Below are 20,117 nucleotides of genomic sequence, written 5' to 3'. Positions count from 1 at the left end.
AATCAGTAGTAGGCTTCAGTTGGACATGGACAGAGATAGCAGCAGCGGATCAATGCGTGAAATTACAGCGTTTGCCCTTTTCCCTATATTAGGCTGCCCTATGTCCGAGAGAAGACCCCTGAGCACCAATTGCTGATCAAAAGCCCCTCGCTCCCCCACAGGCCCCCGAGGGGCCGCATAGACCTACAACAACATTTCTCATTCAAGCCATCTGCACTGAGAAAAACCTCATGAGGCTCAAATCAATCATTGATCTACTTTTGTGACTGTAATTCCAATGAATCCATCTACGGATATGAGTTTACATCAGCGCACAAACATTCCACCTATCAACTGGTTTGTACAAATTCAATTGTATTATCCATCTCTACCCACCTTGAATCTGGAAGGTTTGTGCCTTCTGTTGTGCTGGAACTTTTTCTGCATCAATACGTTCTGCTTCAAAGGGATTTATAAGAGAATAAGCAGGCAGGGTGGTGTTCATAAGACTTTTCCACTCTCCCTTCAGCACTAGAAGTCCTTGTACCAGACTAAAGCACACTTGACATTGCACATAAGCCTTTAACAAGCTCCCAACCCATCATGCATTCACAACAGGGTGCTGTCAATAGATTTACTCAAGAATTTTTAAAGACATTCCTCAAAAATGCAAGGAAATTCAATTAATCATTGATCCATCCTTCTCGGTGCAAACTGACTGATCTCATTTCAGTTCTGGGTTTGTCTGCAGGCTAAATATTATGAATATGAGGATGTGAAGATAGGAAGACTCATTGGGCTCACTGTCTCTTTCTCTGAATGCCTTTGATTTTTAGTCGAAGATGCAAGTCCTTAAACAGTGATTCATAATACATCGTTTGGATTCAAGAATCAGTCTCAAGATCAAACAGAACTTTGATGCAATGCCATTCCCGAGCCATAAGACAGTGATAGAAAGATAAGGCACTGTGTACATACGAATGGCTCCAAAATGAAGCAGGTATCTTAGTCCGAGGAAGCCAGTGTGATGCCAGTTAGTCACCAAACTGAGGAATCTAATATGAACCTTCAGCAGTCTCTGTGATGTTGTATTGACCCATCTCATGACCCAGTCGAGCCAATTTAATTTTGTAGTTCAGCCAAACAGGCGATGCAATTGACTGCTTGAGAGTTGCTGAGATACCAGCATCTGGGTATATAAAAAAAGGCAGAGAGACTAATGATTTAGGACACCTCATTTACCACCAGTCTGATAAAGACGAAATCTTGTTTCCCTGATCTTTAGCTGCAAACAAGTATAATACAACCTATCGTGGGCAAAAATATTATGATGACCTGCAGAGAATGCTGTCACAATGGGATCATGCTTTAAATAACCTTCTCAGGTTAAACAGTAACCAGACATAAACACAGAGAACACAAAGTTCATTAATTAAAAAACGGGAAGAGTGCCCAAAAATCAAAAACCACTTCAGACTAGCAATTAATAAATAATGCAAAATTACACAATTTTACAAAAATTACACAAATAGATTTGTTTTTATGACTGTACTTCACTAAATATGTGTCTGTTTTGCCTTGTCAGTTTTGAGTCGCTTCATAATTGCTCATTAAATGTTGTGAAATGCATCTGGAGCGTTTATATTCAATATGAAACCAGAGAATCAATTTTAAAGGAATAGTTGATCCAAAAAAATAAATTTCTTTGTTCATTGGATTTGGGGAAATTTAGCATTACATCACTTGCTTACCAATGGATCCCCTGCAGTGAATGGGTGCAATCAAAATAAGAGTTCAAGCAGCTGAAAAAATAATCTAAAAGTAAATCAGTCGACTCCAAATCATCAACATCTTGCAAAGTGAAATCCATCATTAAGTTATTTTATCTTTGACTTTCCTTAATAATGTTTCCTCAAGTAAAATAGTCCAACAATAATCAAAATCTACCCATATATTTGTTTAGAACTAATTTATGGCCAGCAATCATGTTGTTTGTGGATTATTGTGATGCTTTTAGCAGCTGTTTGGATGCTTATTCTGATGGCATCCATTCACCTCAGAGGATCCACTGGTGAGCAATTGATGTAATGCTCAATTTCTCCAAATCTGTTCTTGTGAAGAGATAAACTCATCTACATCTTGGATGGCTTGAGGGTGAGTAAACAATTGCTGAGTGAGCTATTCCTTTAAAATATAAAAGCTTGTCAAAAATGTAAATATTGACACTTCTTTATGGAGATAACATAAGTTTAAGTTAATTTTTCTTGCGCAAACTCTGTTTTGAATTTAAATAGGGCTGCATAGATTCAGGACCTTGGACAGGGACACTGCAGCTGATGCCACTCTCCAGAATGTCTGTTCATGCACAGTGAATGCCATGGTTGGTTAAAGCTGCCTAACTGATTTGCCCATTCAAATATCTAAGGGAGAACAAACGGCTGCAAGTGACATTTAAAAGTCACTTTTCAAAGATTTACTCATTTAAAGCGATCTTAGATGGTATATAAGAAAACACGGTCAAAGTGTCTCAATTGACTTCATGTACTCTCTTAAAAATGGTTACTTGCTTCACAACCATATTCACCGGTAAAACCTTTTATAATAAAGTTATATGTTTTTTTGAACATTAAAAAGTTTTGTTATAGGTTTGTTAAAGCACCAGTGAATTCTGAAAAAACTGTGGAACTTAACAAGTTGTGGCATTCTAATTGGAATCTTTGTACAAAACCTAATGTTTCTAACCCTTTGCTCATTTTTCACAGACAGCATTCCTTAAACACTGGAGGTTTTACTGAAGCAGTAAGACTGATAGAGAAAATGAGGTAATGGAGATTGTGATGAACAGTATGATTTATGATTTATGGGACTAAAGAGAATAGGGAGTTAAAGACCAGAAAATGAAAAGTCAGAGGTCATTCATAAAATGCCAACAAAATGTGTTAAATGACTTTAATCTATTTCAAACACTCATGTCTGCCATTTGCTTTCTGTCCTGTAACATTTAGTTTCAGTGTCTAAATTTAGTATTTCTGATTCATTTGTCTCGAACTTTGATATAATGTCTAATAAAAATACACAGGAACGTACCACCCTCAGTCATGATTTGTGGATGTTATATGTGACCCTGGACCACAAAACCAGTCATACTGCAAGTAGCACGGGAATGTTTGTAGCAATCGGCAACAATACATTGGATGGGTCAAAATTATAAATTTTTCTTTTATAGTAAAAAATATTAGGATATTAAGTAAAGATCATGTTCCATGAAGATATTTTGTAAATTCCCTACAATAACTATTTTTTGCACCATCAGATTCCAGATATAGTTGTATCTCAGCTAAATGTGGTCTTATCCTAGCAAACCATACATCAGTGGAAACCTTAATTATTCAGCTTTCATCGCATGTAAATCAGAATTTCATCAAATTGACCCTTATGACTGGTTTTGTGGTCCAGGGTCACATATGAAAATTCAAACAAGAGAACCTACTGATTCAGATCACACCAGTTCTGATGTTTAACCTCCATCAAAAATGATCACAAATTAAATAGCCTAAAAAAAAATTAATTATACTTTCTTAACCAATTATTGTTTTTTGTTCCATAAATCCGATTTACTTTTTCCAATTACTTTCACTTCATGAGGGTCAATGATAGTGATTTTAGCTCATTTTCAATAGGTTTAACTCATGGAATTTACTGTTTAAATTGGTTTAACCTTTATGAATAGCCTAAGCCTACTATTAGTCAGTGTTTGTTATGTCACTCATTTGTGAATTTCAAAGCAAAACAACGCATTAGTGGAATTAGTGGGAAATGTCTGGACTGCACAGCAAACAGCAAAAATTCCATGTTTCATCCTGTATTCTAGTGTAACTTAGCTGTTTCATCGGGACAGTCCAACCAAATGGTTAGTCGCGTTATAAATGAGCTTTCGCACGGCTGAGGACGAGTCGCCTATGCGGTCTCAGAATACGGCACTGAAAGAGAATGAACACACGAACCCCTGCGAGAAAGAGTGCGTGTGTGTGTGTGATGGAATAGAGAAGGCGCATGTGTGATGAGTGTGTATGTATATGTAGACACTGCCCACCGCTGTCGCGCTCCCCCCATCTTGCATGTCTACCGCCGGACGGAGTCGCACCAGCGTTCGTGCCACTGCAGGGGAAGAATCCCGGCAAGAATGGATTTCTAACAACGTTTTCCTTTCTGTCCTTTACCCAACTGACGTCATCCTCAATGTCTCTCACAAATTTGAACTAACAAAATGAGGATTTCTTGTAATCAGCTTTTACTGCTATTCTCTTGCGTTTGGGGACTTACTATGGGTGCTTTTCCGAGCAGCGTTCAAATCGGTAAGTACAGCCATTCATCTAAAAAAAAAAAACAAAAAAAAAAAAACACGAGTTTCACATTAAGTGCGTTAAACTGTGTCAATTGAGTGACAAAAATAAGACCGTCTGCACTGGGGTCAACTGCGAATGTCAGTGCGCAGATAATGCGGTTGGAAGTAGGTTTTGTTGCATGACAGCAAAGGGTAATTTTGGGAGGAAATAGCTTTTTGGATACTTTTTGTTTGTTTGTTTGTTTTTAGCTGTCAAACTGATCCTTCTGCCTCGTTTTGGTTAAGCCACCTCTGCAGTGCTGTCTGTGGTACAAACGGGATGTTGTTCTGAAGGTGGATCATCAAAAAGGGCATACGCGCAGTGAAAGTTTATTTATTTATAAAGAAATGCTTGGTAAAATGAAAATAATTTGGATATATAATTACATAGCGACTTAAATATCACTTCACCACCTCGTCAATGGAAAGTGGTTTAATTTATTCCAATACTGCATCAAGCCCTATGTCATAAGCCCTGAGACTCTTGTTGCCTGTGAGATACTTGATCTCTCATATTGTTTGAACGAGAATAGCATATAGTACTGTTATTTGAGGAATAGAATGCCGTAATCACACTATAAAAATATATCAAATCTGCGTTAAAAAAAAAAAAAAAAAAAAAAAAAAAAAAAAAAAAAAAAACGGTCAGCTGTGCTTGTGTGAAATTCAATGTGGTGACGTTTCAGGCATTAAGGGAGGTGTTTTGTTGCCTTATACATTTTGTATGTTTAGACATAATGTTTGACTGATTATATATATATATATATATATATATATATATATATATATATATATATATATATATATATATATATATATATATATATATATATATATAAAGATTAATACTGAGTAACTTTGACAGAAAATAATAGTTAGTAAGCTATGTAAGTCTTTTTAGTCAACGAAAATAGTTCCAAAAGTGGTCATAATTTAAAGCTTTTTGTGTCACCCAGCAACGTGCGGATTAAAAGCCAGAGTGGAACTGGAATGGAGCGTTATATAGTTCCTTGCTCTAAGCATTCTGTATTCACTCAGTTCTAGCTACACTCCGGGTTTTCTATTTCACGGTCCCCGCCCACTATAGTGAGAGAAACCCACTCTGGAATGTGTGGGAAAATGTATTAGCCTATATATGTATATACAGAGAGAGAGAGAGAGAGAGAGAGAGAGAGAGAGAGAGAGAGAGACTATCTTTTCCCACATTATTAGGCATCTTAGAATACAATACTATATAAACTGTAGCTTCATTTTTGATGTCCGGCCCAATGTTCCCCTTTTTACAATAAATGCTTCATATTATAGCACATTATAGAACAGTTTAAAATATAAATAGTTGGCTACATACATACGTTTAATATAAGTGCACTTCGAGCTTTGGATAGACCGTGCGCTTTCTCCTCAGCAGTTTGCTTGCTCTGTGGCTTCAATCACTGTTTTTTTTTTATATATACATTTTTCCATTAAAATGCATTTTTGTAAAGTGACTGCAATAATAGAGTTTCTCCGTGCACGACAAGTAGTCGCAGATCAATAATGAAATTTGACGAGTATTTTCAATATCGATTAGTCGTCGAAGACCTAATTTTGGCAATACGTTTAAGTGAACTACATGCATTTTCTTGGTGAATGTAGTATGGATTTTTACCGTGAATAATCATGGCATTATGGAATTATGGCTTTCTCTACTTTGCTTTTTCAACAAAAACATACACATACACATATAGAGCAGCTTTTATACAGTAAAAATTGACATGTGGAAATATGATTTTTTTTATTACATACTTTTTATAATGCACAATCTTCATTTGAATCTTAATCATATATGTGAATAATGGGGTTATTCGCCTGTGAAAGCTCACTGGAGGGTGCAAGTGTGCACTTGACTCATCTGATGTGGCAAGTTACTTCCATTTCAGTATCCTTGAACCATTTTTTTTTTTTTTTTTTTTTTTTTTTACTCATATCTCTTTTTCTTCTTAATCAAATAACCAGTTTTCTATTTGATGTTTTTGTTGCAATGTGTTATTTCTCCCTCTCTTACACCTCTCTTCTTTCTTTCTCGCAACACACTCTCTCTCTCCTGCAGGTGGGCTGTTCATCAGGAACACAGATCAGGAGTACACTGCCTTTCGGTTGGCCATTTTTCTACACAACACAAGCCCTAATGCATCTGAGGCCCCCTTTAACCTGGTACCCCACGTGGACAACATTGAGACTGCCAACAGCTTTGCTGTGACCAATGCCTGTGAGTGCAACCTGAATCTGCATACTGGATTTATACATTTTTGCTGTTTAAGCCATAGAAATAGAGAAAGTACAGTAGGTGATTTTGTTGGTAGACCTTGAGTTGGTTTGGATTAGTCCTATTTGAAAAGCACACCATTTAAGCCAATAATAATCCTACCTGTGATGTGAACTAAACAGAAGCAGCACAGGATGCCTCCGTGCATTGTGATAGGGATTGCCTGGCCCCCATCCAGTCAGCACTGGTGTCTCTTTGTGAAATCTGTCCTCCGGCTCTCATCTGGCACAAATACAGGCTAAGTGCATGTAGTGTACGATATATTAGTGTATGCACCCTTCCCCCAATGCCCTGTGCAGGGGGTTCTCACTGTGTGTTCATGTGTGTGAATGTTCTGTGTTCTGCTGACATATGTGCTGGCATTGCATAAATTGTATTTGTGTTCAGATTTTGCAGTAATACAGACTAGGTCTGTCATAGTTTGTTTGTAAACCCCTTCTGGTGTTTCTGCTGTGTGGACCCATGTTCAGGCCTGTGGGCCAGAATGGTGATTATCCATCAAGCCAGATCCATGATGATGTCGTATAAAGGTGGACCACATTTCCCAGAATGTGTTTTTACCACTTCCCATCATGCTTAGTGGTTTTTGGCATAGGGTCAGAGGTTAATAGTAAAGATCAGCCACGGTTCTTCCTCCTTGTGTCCAGTTCACTTGCTATTTTCTTCATGTTATTTTCAATGCTCAGCTCTAACCACAGCATAGTGTTCCTTATTTTCTTGTTATCTACTGTGCTCTGATATGAAGTGATACGAGGACCTGTGCTTCCCAGACAATTGTGTTTTGTGGAAAGAAAATATGCTACACAAGAAATGTGTTTCTTTAACTTCTAGCAGAGACAGCGTCATAAACCCCATGCAATCAAAATTGGAGTTTTGCAGCACTTCTGACTGAAGGAGATACATACATTTAAAATTTACAGTCACTCTCTTCCAAGAAACTGGAGGAATATTTTGATGACTCATATTGCACTACACAGTTCTGGTCGAATTAAATGCTCTTTAGAGAGAATGATTGTCTTTGAGAGATGTTTTGCAATCTGTGCTATTGTTTTCCAGTTGAATTTATTTATTAAACTAGAGTTTATGCTGTGAAATTTTCATAAAAAAAAAAAATCTTTCAGTAAATTTTCTAATAAATATATTTGTATTTTCATTACATTTTATATACTTGTTCAAGTATTTTAGTTAGTTTTCTAGAAAATCTTTTTGTCACAAAAATGTTTTGTAAAGAAAACTTAAATATATAAATTTTAAATATTTCTACAACGTTTCTAGAAAATATAGAAATATATTAGACCTTTTTTTTTAATCATTTTTAGTTATTTTTCACACAAAAAAAACAGAAAAGGTCATGAGAAATATCAATCTTTCTAGAAAATAAATAAATAAATTACTTCCTGTTGTGCGCATGAGCTCTCAAGTGGCCAAAACCGCAAGTGTGGGTATTTGGAAAAGCCATATAAATGGGCTACTGAATCATTGGTTTACATGATTTGTTAAAAAAAAAAAAAAAAAAGGATTCATTCAGAAACTAAACAATGCTGTGTTGCTGGAAGATAGATAATATTTTTGTTGGCAAAATGTAACAAGACTCACAATATTGTGTTCACGTTTTGCACAATATTAGCTTCTTATTTACTGAACTGTGGTATAAAATCACATTTGCACTCGTGTTGTCCGTGACAAAAACAGCACTCGTGTGATATTGCTCTCACAGCTGGTGTGATATTGCTTATCATATGATATAAATATGAAACAAAAACTCATACAGGGGAATTTTTTGGTCCCAATATCTAGGGTATAACTGCATTTATGGAGTTGTTGTCCTGCGACATATTTGTCAATAGTCAACTATAAGAAATTTATGGACAGGTTTGGGGGCGGGGCCAGTGCGTAAACTGTGTAAAAAATTATTGCATTATTTTCTCATAACTAATTAATTAAGTTATCACTTTAAATCCCTAATATGTTGTTGTGGTAAAATAAATCCATAAAATAAGTAAATATTCTTAAGGCCAGTGAAAATCAGAACTACAGAACCAACTGTGAAAAAGTCTTTACTGTTGAGCCCTGTTACTACCGACTCGTAGTAAATCATATTTTATAGCTGTGATTAAAAGTATTGTGGCTGTTAAACAAAAAAGACAATACTTCCAATGTCCTGCCCACAACTTTCTTTTTCCCGCTGTTAATAAGTGATTTCATATGATCTTCGTTTTCCTTATTTTGACATTTAGGTTATCAGATGAGCTATTCTTTCCGTCAACACTTCCTCGCCGCTACACAAATTCTTACACTCCTCATCCGGTGTCATAACATGCTGTGTTCTTCACACTCTAAGACTTGTCCCTGATGATAGAGTCAGCCCCTTGAGTGATAATGATGAATTTGTCTGAAATTTATATAGCCCATTTAACCTTCTCAGCAGATTAAATGCACACGCTGCCATCGTGGTAATTCGAGCCAGCCTGATAAGTTCCTGTCCTATTACTGTGTATGAACAATCGGTTTCAGTTAAACAGATTAATCGCCGGTCCGTCACTTGCCATTTTGAGCTTAGTGTAAATCACTGCATAGGAGCGGCAGCCCTGCTTGTATAGTAGACATCAGACTACCAGCGGTCTGATGTGTAGTGCCACATCCTTGTCATCTCTCAGCCTTTCCTTCCTTCCTCTGTGGCTGTCTGTAGCTCTGTTGCACATGATGGCTTTTATTCCTCACTGGGGAGCCATCGCTGCCACGGGAGGATGAGTAGAGGACAGATTATTTGCTCCCAATGATCTTTCTGCTTTCAGCCTCGTGTTTCTTTCCCGGCATCCTCTCAGTTCTGCAGTGTTATTTTACACAGTCGATTGTTAAATTAAGCAGGGAATGACAAATGTGTGTTTCGGGGGAGGGTGAGGGACAATTTTGCATAGTAGAGATTTGTGTGACCTCTAGGACAGCCGTGCAAGTGAGTGTGTTTTCAGCATCTCAGCTGTGGGTATGTCAACTCAGCAGCATAGTGCTGATGAAAGCCTCTTTTTGTGTAATTCAGTCATAGCCGAGACAAGTTTGTTTCCTGCCGTCATATCAGTGTGCATGATAGCTTCGCCACATGGGCATATGCCCCTCTCCACAGATCTATGCTCAACCTATTTACTCGCAGCACCACATGAGTAAATGCTGCTTTATAATATGAGCAAGGCAGCTGGATGAAGTGTTATTGGTGCTTGTATATGTTTTATAAAGAAGTAAGCAAGTAAAAGTTTTTCTTGTTGTGGTTTCCAGTTATTCTTGCCCCATAGTCTTAAGCTGTATTAGATCGCTCAAATATCGGAAATATTGTAATACAAGAGCAGGGCATGGTGTAAAATGTTCAAATTTGTGACAAAAAAAAAAAAATAATAGTACAAATAATTAAATTGAAATTCTAGACCTAGTTGTTAAGGTTTTGTGAAAAATGGCAGGACTTGTAGGTGGAGGGAGTGAATTAACAGCACTCTCTTCCACCTTCAGTATCCACAACTGAGGTACCCTTGGGCAAGGCACCAAACCCCCTCTTGCTCCCAGGTGTGGGAACAAGTGGCTCCCTCAGCAAATGGCCACCCACTGCTCTGGTTGTGTGTTCATGGTGTGTGTTTGTTCACTACTCACTTCTGCTGTGTGTGTGCACTAGTGTGCACTAGGATGGGCTAAATGCAGAGCACAAAAAAAAACAAGACTCCAACAACAAAAAAATATTTTTATATATATTTTGGACGTTTGCTGTCTGACTTGAGTGGAAAGGCTTTATGCTAGGGCCTAAGTGAAAATCTTGTATTTGATTTTTTTGATGCACCGTAGTGTTCATATTTAGTATTTCTTTATATGACTTCTTTATAGGATCTTTCATTAAAAATATCTTAACCCAAGTCTAAAGGTCAAACAGGCACCTCATCAATTGTGTTGAAATTAGTGTCAAATGATTAATTGCGATTAATATGTTGTGAGATATTCTGTCTAAATGTTGTGAATGTGTGTCATCTTCACTTCCTGGTGTGGATTTAATCTTTGTTTGGTTTTAATAAAAGACCGTGTTTGCTATTCTTAGTCTCCATCGTTCCTTCTGGCAGCGTTATGTGACGGAAGACCTGACCAGGTACCGTTAACCTTGCATTTTTCCCTCTGTTTTTTTTTTCTAATTTTTTTCCAGTGTTTTGTTTTCTGTGTTCCTATGAATGATCTCGCCTGGAAGTTTACCTCCCTTGCCCGAAAGGAAACTCACTGTTCTGGATCGCGGCAAATTACAATCTCCACATTGACCTTCCAGACACCACTGGAATGAGCTGGTGGAAAGCAATCGTCAGGTGTCTGGAGAGTGTCTACCCCCGATCCGGAACACGACCAGATCCACATCCCAGCCCAGAATCTGCCCACTGGCTGGAGCTCAAGCCCAAGCCCACCGCTGACAGAGAGCCATAGCCTGTCGCGACCGATGAGCCATCGCATAGGAGTGCACGGAGCCAGAGCCTCATGGATTGTCAAACCAGGTGCGAGAACCGGCTACAACCCTTGCCACGAGGGAGAAAGCCATAGACAGACAGAGCGCTGAGAGGAGCTCTACCCCCTGCGCCGTGGCTAAGGGTGAGCTGAAAAGGGATTTGGAGTAAAACTTAATTGACTGTTTACTGACCTGTGCCCTTTCCTTCCTCCTCCGTTGGTGAACTCTGTCCCTACCGTTCCTGAGTTTAGCCCAGAAAAAATTCCGGTTCCCACGTCTAGCCCACAGAAGGCTCCTGTTCCCACGTCTAGCCCTGAGATTGCTCCTGGTCCCAAGTTAATCCCGGAGGCTCACAAATTAACACCCACCCACTCTCTCCTGCCTTCTCCACCGCTGTCGTCTGGCAGTCCCTCTGCTCTTCCTCAGCCCACCATCAATACGGTGAAACTCTGCGGGTCTGACATCCATCCTCCATAGTCACTGTGGCAGCCGTTGACCCAGTGGCTACACCATGACTCCTAGCTCCTCCTCTCCACCATGGCCCATCAGTCCACTGGCTCCACCAGGCTGCTTCGTCCCTCTGGCTCCGCCTTGAAACTCCACTCCTCTGGCTGAGCCTCGTCCTTCTGGCTCTGTCATGCTTCTTTATCTCTTCGGATCTGTCGCTCCGGCTCCACAGTGGCCTTCTTGATCCCCACCTTGGTCGCCAGTGCCATCTGCCCTCCAGATCCTCCCCATCACCCTGGTTCATCGGCTCTCCATCTCTGACCTCTGGCTCCTCCTCCACCTGCTCCACTGCCTTTAGTCATCCCCCTGCAGTCATCAGCCCTTCCTCTTCCATTGCTCCTCCCTCCATCGGCTCAACTGTGGGTCGACATTATGGCTGTGGCCTGGGTCCCACCTGGCACAGCATGCTCCAAGTCCCTCGTGTTTCCACCCTGGCTCCTCTCTCCGTCTGATCCTCCCTGGCTCCTTTAATTTCCCCTTTGGCTCCTCCCTCCATAGTCACCTCCTTGGACTCTAGGTGTTTCTCAATGTCAAGGAAGGATCCTCGGAAGCCAGTTTTTCGAGGATACTACGTCATCGACATCCGTCGAAGGACTGTTCCAATGTCGAGGATCCTCGGAATTTCAACCAAGGACTGAGTCCTTCGTTCGAAGAATATCCCATACACAGGAAAGGATGCATATGTGTATCCTTCGCGCTCTTCGCACTCTCAAATCACCCACAATCCTATGCGCGCAGCTTTGCTATCTAACGTTAGTTCAAAAATTCAAAAATGTCGAATGTTAACGTAGTCGGAGCGTTAACGGTTTCTATTTACGTTACCAAACATTTGTTATAACTGTAGTAAATATAAGTAAAGTTTGACGTTTAAATGCCAGTACAAATTACTACCGTATTGATATTGTAAATTATACAAATACAAATGGTTAACTGAACCGGACCTGTCATTTAACAATTGGTTACGTCAACGGCATTTCTTTTATAAATAACTAGTTTAGTTGTCCAAAGTAATTTAATGATACCATTCACAGCGTTATTCAAACAGACCTTTTCACTGACGTAATGACGCAATTACGTGCACTTGCTAGCCTGTTCCATTTACGTGTTCTCCGTATGCTAAAGAGGAGTCTCACCTAGCCTCTGAAGGAAGTGACTTGGAAGGATCAGTCCTATCAAAGAAGTATCCTTGACATTGAGAAACGCCTTCTGTCTGCCGACCCCCTCTCAGGTGTCTGTCCTCCTCCTGAGCCTCCTCCCAAGTTCCCACCCATCCCTACTTCTGTTGTTGTTACGTTGTTACTGTCTTTGTAGTGTTTTACCTCCCCATGTGCTCCATGACCCAGTTTCTCCCCTGTCCAATTAGTCATTCTGTTCACCTGTGTTCCTTCCAATTCCCTCCTTATCCTGTGTAATTAAGCCCCAGTCTGTTCAGTCTGTGTTTGTCGGAACTATATTTTGTGAATGTGTATCATCTTCCTTCCTGGTGTGGATTTACCCTTGTTTGGATTTAATAAAAGACTGTGTTTCCAATTTTGCATCTCCATCGTTACTTCCGTCAGCATTACGTGACAACATACAGTATATATATTTAAAATATTTACGTTTTTATATGTATATATTTATATTATTTATACTGTATTACAGATAAATATATTTAATATATAAACAACATATTTTTCTTAAATATACACATGTATATGTGTATTTATATAGACACAGTACACACACAATTTAACTTTTATTTAACTTATATATGTTGTAACTTCATTGCGATTAATCATTTGACAGCACTAGTTGAAATGTATAAAAATTAGCTCACACAAAAGTCACTTTCAAACCGAACAGCTTTTCTGTTCTGATCAGTGCATGACCAACTTGAAGACAAGGGAACATAGCATGTACTGTAACTCCCGAACGTCTGAATTCATATTAAAATGAATGGATTTTGTTCACAATATTTCACAGAATAACAGTAAATGTGACTTCACCTTTATGGGTTTGGTATCACGGTTGCAAACACTTGCAAGACAAATAAGCAACCTTAAAATACCAATAAATGAGCTTGCAACATATTGAACTGAAACCACTGTTTTATCTGAAAAGCAAAAACAAGCTATTTTACAAAATTCAGCCAACTGCTACAAAGGTGGGAACGAAACTCATCAATCACCTCTGAGCAGAATAGGACTGGAGAGTTGGAAAAGGAGAAAAACACAAAAGCTTCAAAGGGGAGCTGTAACGTAGCCACATATATTTATAGCCTGCTAAAATATAGGCTATTCGAACCATATTTACTATTTAGTATTTTTAAAGGACTACTTGTTTTTTATTAAAGTCAGTGATAATTAATACATTACAAAAACTTTGTAAAAATTAAACATCAGGCTAAAAGAATGTCATCCCACTCCTCTGAGTCTACTGTCATTGGATTACATCGTCATGCGCCTTCTTTTTGAATGTGATTTTCTCCGATGAGGGGAAGGAGGGGACGGGACATTTGGCAAATTACGCTGCAGCACTTATATTATTGCACTGGTTGGATATGAACTGTGAGCAGACAGAGTGCCATTCAATGCACTGGAGAATATGGTGAACATAAATTTAAGAAACAAAGTTGCATGTCAGATTTTCCTAACGAGCAATCATATTTTTTTAAAATAAGCCCCAAAAACCGCAACCTGCGGTTTACAAAAATAGAAGCCCAAATTTGCGTATAATACACAGACTTGACAGCTCTGTTTGGTATGACATGATGGTGTGTAAACAATGACAGAACTGTAATTTTTGGGTAGGGTTTCACTATTGGAAACTAACAAGGTCATTTGACTTTTCAGTTTTTCATGTGACAAGCATGTTGCTCCCTAGTAATTCTTTTTCAGGAGCACTGTAGACTGATTCTGGCTTTGTTTTCATTGACCTTGATGTTGTTTGAAATATTAATATCTGCACCACTGCACTTCATTACAAGCTTCCTGACTCTGGCTCATACAATGGCATGAGTTTGGGTTGGGACTACTTGCCAAACTATGAGACATTATTTTTCAGGCCCTCTTGACAGCCTCTAAGTGCCCATGAGTTGGCCTTTTTCTTATTATGTGCAGTTTTGTTTGGTACCGTTAGTGGTACAGAGACAAAGAACTTCATGTTTAGAGTGCAAGTATATGCTCTTTCATTTATTGTGCTCTTTCATTTGTCAATTCAGATCAGAGACACTCTGAACAGATTGTTAGAAATTAATGGGAGGAGCTGTAAAACTATGGAAACAGTGTGCAAAATAATATCTTCAACAGCGACTTTGTTCTGCTCCATCTGGTTTTAAAATGTATGAAGCTTTCAATCCGGCCCTTTATGAGCACCGCAAGAGTCTCTTGCTTTGTTTGGTCTGTCAACAGAGAAGATTATGTGCCAAACAGATAGGACTGTGTCCATGTGTGTGTTTAATGCCACGATGTCCCTCTGTCCCCATCATTCTCTCAGAAGGCTTTCTCTTCCAAGGGGTTTGGCTAACCGAATAGATAAAAAGAGAGAGAAACCGCACAAGCCAAACAGTGACGAAAATAGCCAGGGGCTTGTGGGGACTGTTTCTCCAGATTGTATCCCTCTGTGAACAGAATCCATCCCATATCGCTGTTCCTCCCTCTGTCTCACTCTTTCTATATCATGCATATAGTTTCTCAACATGGTAACTCTCTGTCTGTCTTTCCTCCAACTTGCTCATTTATGCGTGGGTCTAATGTTTGCATAAGTCTCACTGTAATTCCTGAATCAATAGTTGTTTCCTGCAGCCATCTGCAGTGAGAGCGAAGGGGGGAGGGGGGTTGGGGGGTTGGGGGGTGAAAATCTCCAGTGAAAATCTCAAGTTGTTTGATGGAGAGTCATGCTTCCTTCTTGCAGCTCCAATTCTCCATTTATTGACAGAATGATATGTGTATTGACAAAGATTTGTCAGTAATTTAAAGCTGTATCAAAATAGGAAATTCTCCTTTTGTCTTAGGTATTTTTTAACTTTTTGATGCCAGGGAGACATGTTGATCTCCTTGATACGTTGAAACGTACAATTACAAAGGCAACGTGAAATTAAATGAAATAAACCTAAAATGAAACATAAAATTATCACTGTCAGTAGAATACAGTAATTATGATTACTCTTATGACTTACGACAGTCTTTAGAAAACTTGATGTTAAATATGATTATTTTTTGATAGGTTTTTTTTTAACACTGAAAATAATAAACAAACAAACAAAGGAATGAATTAATTAATTAATTAATTAACAACATCAAATCTGTAACCCTTTGCAGCCTTCGTGGTGTCCCCGAACCCCAGTTTGAAAACCCCTGCCCATGTTGTTGTTTTACAGAATATCTGTATTTTGTATTCATTACTTTCTTAGTCTGTCTTCATCAGAACTCTGCAATGTGTCGACATGCCTTAATAAATGTATGGTAGAGTCTCTTTTTGCACTCTGCTGAGCCATTTCCTCTCTTCTTCCCTGGAGGCAGGGCTCTGGACACTCTTTAAGTGGTTGGGATTCACCTCGTGATTTAAAGTCTCGGGTGGCTGGCTCTCTGAGGATCCTGGGCAGTATTTTTGGGTTTGGTTCGATTCTCCTCCTGCTTCAGTGGGCTCCGCCGTCCATCTGAATGAGTTCCAGTGAGGATCTGTAAATAATGAAGGGATGGATGTGACTGTTTGGGCTATTGGGAATGTTGGAGAGGAAGGATGGGTATGTAGTGGTACAGGGTTTCCTCGAACAAGACATTAATATGGCCAGACAGTGCAGAGAAAACACAGGGATGTCCAAAACACTACAAAATACTAACGAAAATGCAAACTGTATTGAAGCTATTTAATAGAACGGGATATTTTAAAATATTTATTTATAAAGATATTATTTCTTATTTCTAATTGTTTGTACATTTTATAGAAAGAAAAACACAGTTAATGAAACTAAAACATTTTGTTACAAAAATATGCAGAAACTTATTTGAAACAATTTATCATTAAATTATTTATTAGATTAATTACTCATTTGTTTAGACAAACTATTCCAATGAAGTAGTTCACTATGGTAAATAGGTTTATCAGCTGTATATACTGTACACTACTATTCAAAGGTTTGGGGTCAGTAAGTTTTTAAGATTTTTCTTCAGCAAGGATGCGTTAAATGTATATTTAAAAAAGGACAGTAGAGACATTAATAATTTTACTAACTACAGTATTTCAAATAAATGCTGTTCTTTTTAAGTTTCTATTCATCAAAGAATCACGGAAAACCTATTCACAGTTTCTACAAAGATATTAAGCAGCACAACTCTTTTCAAAACTGAAAATCAAAAGTGTTTTATGAGCAGCAAATCAAAGGAATGATTTCCGAAGGATCATACGACACTTAAGTCTGGAGTAATGACACTGAAAATGCAGCTTTGCCATCACGGTAATATATTTTATTTTAAAATGTATTAAAATATAAAGCAATTTTTTTCACAAATTAAAAAAATTGTACAGTAAATACTACAAATTGACTGTGTTTTTAATCTAATAAGAGCAGATATAAGTGCATAAGATACTTTTTTCAAAAACAAAAAATCTTGAGAAATCTGTTAACAAGTGTGTTTGCCAAGGCCAGTTATTTTCTATGGATTCTTTTCAGTGGGCTCTACTGCATCTATCTTAGTGCTGCGCCAATATCTTCATAGATTAGAGCCTTTGTATACGTCTCAAAGTGTTCGCTTCACTGAGCAGCTGTCTCCGTCGAGGCCAGGTAGAGCCGATAGATTGGAAACCCTCTGAACCTCTTTCAAAGTCCCTTTCTCTCCCCTTGGGATTCGTACCTATGGCACCTTCCTCTGTCCTTCAAGCTGCGCTTCAGAAACATGGCTGGGCTGGAATGATGGATCACCTTAGACCCACGCACAAGGACGACAGGCAGGCAGGGATGGGTTGATGCAGGGGACGGGGTGGCTGTCTGTCAACTCTCCTCTGGCAGGTCCAACGCTTTGTCAGTCTCCTTTCATGATTTTTGCCAGCAGATCAGACTGACGCTACAGGGAAACACAGATGCACACTCCCCTTGCACGTGATTGTGGATATTAGGACGGGTTGGGGTAGACTCATGAAGATAATATTTCATGCTGGACCACCAAAACGTCACTCTTATGCATTCCCAGGTCAGTAGGAGAAAAACCTTTAAAATGTTCGGATATTATCACCTCTTTAAATGTATAAATTTGCTTGGAAATTGCTCAGTTTATTTTAGTATGATACTGATAAACAAGTATAGATATTTTTGTCAAGGGCCAATGGCAATACTTCTTAAAGGCATAGTTCACTCAAAACTGAACATTCTGTCATTATTTACTCACCTTCATGTTGTTACAAACCTTGACTTTTCTTCTTCTTCTGTGGAACATAAAAAAAGTTGTTTTGAGGAAGGTCGGTAACAATTTTGGTGACCATTGTATGGATGAAAACACACTGAGAAATTTCTGAAATGATCTTTTATGTTCCACAAAAAAATGTGGTTAAGTAAATTGTGAAAAAAGTAATGTCCCTTTAAGATGGCAACTTTTCAGTGTTTCACTAAGTAGGAAAGAGATTTTAGAGCTTCTGTGGAGGTGAAGAATTTTAGCAAATAACAAATAAATGGAGGCCTGTTTGCACAGAGAACAAAACTATAAAGATAAATATAGTAGTATGTTAGTATGTTTAAATAAAAAATGTACCCACACTTGCATCAATAATCAAAAATGAGGCCTTTATAAGTAATTTAATCTTAAATAATGCATTTGCAGGACAAAAGTCCCTAAAGTGATGTTTCTAAGTATAGAGTTGAATGTTACACCAGGAATCTTGGCAGAATCAGTACAAAGAGATTGGTAAAATCAAGTTTGATGAGGTCTCTGGATTGTCATCAATGCAATTAAGAATCATCCTGATTATGAATACATTTGCCATGACTGATTATGACTTTAAAGAAGATGGAGTCTCAAAGTATTTCTACAAAATATGGCCTCTGCTGGCTTATTTCCATTTGTGTCGCTATTCTTCAGAGGATTTGGAAGTGAATATGATCTCCTCATCCCCAGCTGTCCCAATTTGCCCCGTGCTTCAGCAGCAATTGATAGTAAGATATATCCATCATCTCCTGGTTATTTTTATAACTGAATCACATTTCTTGGGTAATGAGAGAACAGCATGACAAATGCATTAATTTTTGCTATGAAGTAAGATTGCTTTTATTTGTTTGTTAGATCTGTCAGTTGCTCTATGGCATGACCAGAATGTTTGATCGGTCATGGCCTGTAGCCCCAGCCTCGTCTGCAGTGACTGTATCTGCACTACACACTTCCATCTTGATATGAGTCACTCAGCCACCTCTGCGTTTGAGCGAGTCAGAATGATGGAGAGGTGTAGACAGCGAAATGAAAAGCTATGGATGGAAGGATGGATAATGCAACAAAGAGCTGACACGGGAGAAAAGATGAATAAGTGCCTGGTGGTGAGGAATGGCACAGAGTACAGCACCAGACAGGTTTATTATTCCAGGCATCATTTGGATTTTGCAGTTATGTGCACTGGAATTATAATATTTCCCTTTAAAACTTGACCAACAAAGAGTAACAACAAACAAGGATGTGATATTGACTTCTTATGAGAGAGAGAATGTAGAAAACTGAATGGGAGAAATTGTAACAGCAATTCACTCTTGTGGGAGTTTCAGGAATACAGTATTATTTTGTCAAATATAATTTTTTTATATTTGTATTTAGCTTTTTTTGTGTGTGTGTTTTATACTGTTAGTATTTCAGGTTTTAATTTTAGTAAGTCAGTTTCAGGTTCAGTTACTTGCCAAGTCGACATTTCTACATTTGCAAGTTTATTATTATAACACATTATTATCAATTGCTTTTGCCTGTGCAGTTCTCTTTGCATCTATTATTCATTGTAACCCCTAATTATGGCTGGCGCAATTTTTGATATTCTTATCAAATGTTCAATTGTTAGCCAGATTGCGTAAGACCCACTCTTGTTTTCTTTTATTTTTTGGGGAAATAAATGTTTAATTTACTCATTTTGTTATGTTGTATTATATTCCACCTTGTTGAGTTGGTTATGTAACTAACCTTTCCCTTGACACTTCTAATAGGGGAGGTGTAGATGGAGAAAGGACTTGTGTGAACTCTGTTGCTTACTGTTAATTACTTAGATAGTTAGACTAGAAGCCTCTCTTGTGTACATCCCAAATCTTCCTCAGTGCTGTTTCTCTTTTTTTCTTTTCTTTGGCAGCATCAGCTCCTCAGACAGGAAGATGCAATGAAACAGTAATTTAAAAGGAGATACAAAGAGGTCGACACATAATTCAGAGCTTCTAATTGAAAGAAGCAAAGCAAAAGAGATACAAGCTGCGATTTGATCAGCGATGCTGTTAGTGAAGTTTCGTGTTTCAGAGATCAGGCTGAACAGAAGTCCCTGTTCCT

The 20,117-nt window shown here is 38.4% G+C and overlaps 1 protein-coding gene across 4 annotated transcripts in view; it reads left to right on the top strand.

The window, feature by feature from the left end:
* Positions 1-3,945: 3,945 nt before the first annotated feature.
* Positions 3,946-20,117, top strand: part of LOC127986459 (glutamate receptor 4-like) — an 85,021-nt gene continuing 68,849 nt past the window's right edge. The window contains exons 1-2 of one of the 4 annotated variants that reach the window (XM_052588726.1): positions 3,946-4,334; positions 6,453-6,611. In XM_052588726.1, coding sequence (XP_052444686.1) covers positions 4,247-4,334; positions 6,453-6,611 — 247 coding nt within the window. In that variant the 5' untranslated portion in view covers positions 3,946-4,246. The remainder of the gene's footprint in view (positions 4,335-6,452; positions 6,612-20,117) is intronic. The other 3 variants (XM_052588727.1, XM_052588728.1, XM_052588725.1) reach the window with 3 other exon arrangements.

This window comes from Carassius gibelio, chromosome B21 (assembly GCF_023724105.1).
Source record: "Carassius gibelio isolate Cgi1373 ecotype wild population from Czech Republic chromosome B21, carGib1.2-hapl.c, whole genome shotgun sequence".
NCBI lineage: Eukaryota > Metazoa > Chordata > Actinopteri > Cypriniformes > Cyprinidae > Carassius > Carassius gibelio.
The sequence above is the reverse complement of the archived record's forward strand: the minus strand, read 5'-3'. Positions and strand labels throughout refer to the sequence as shown.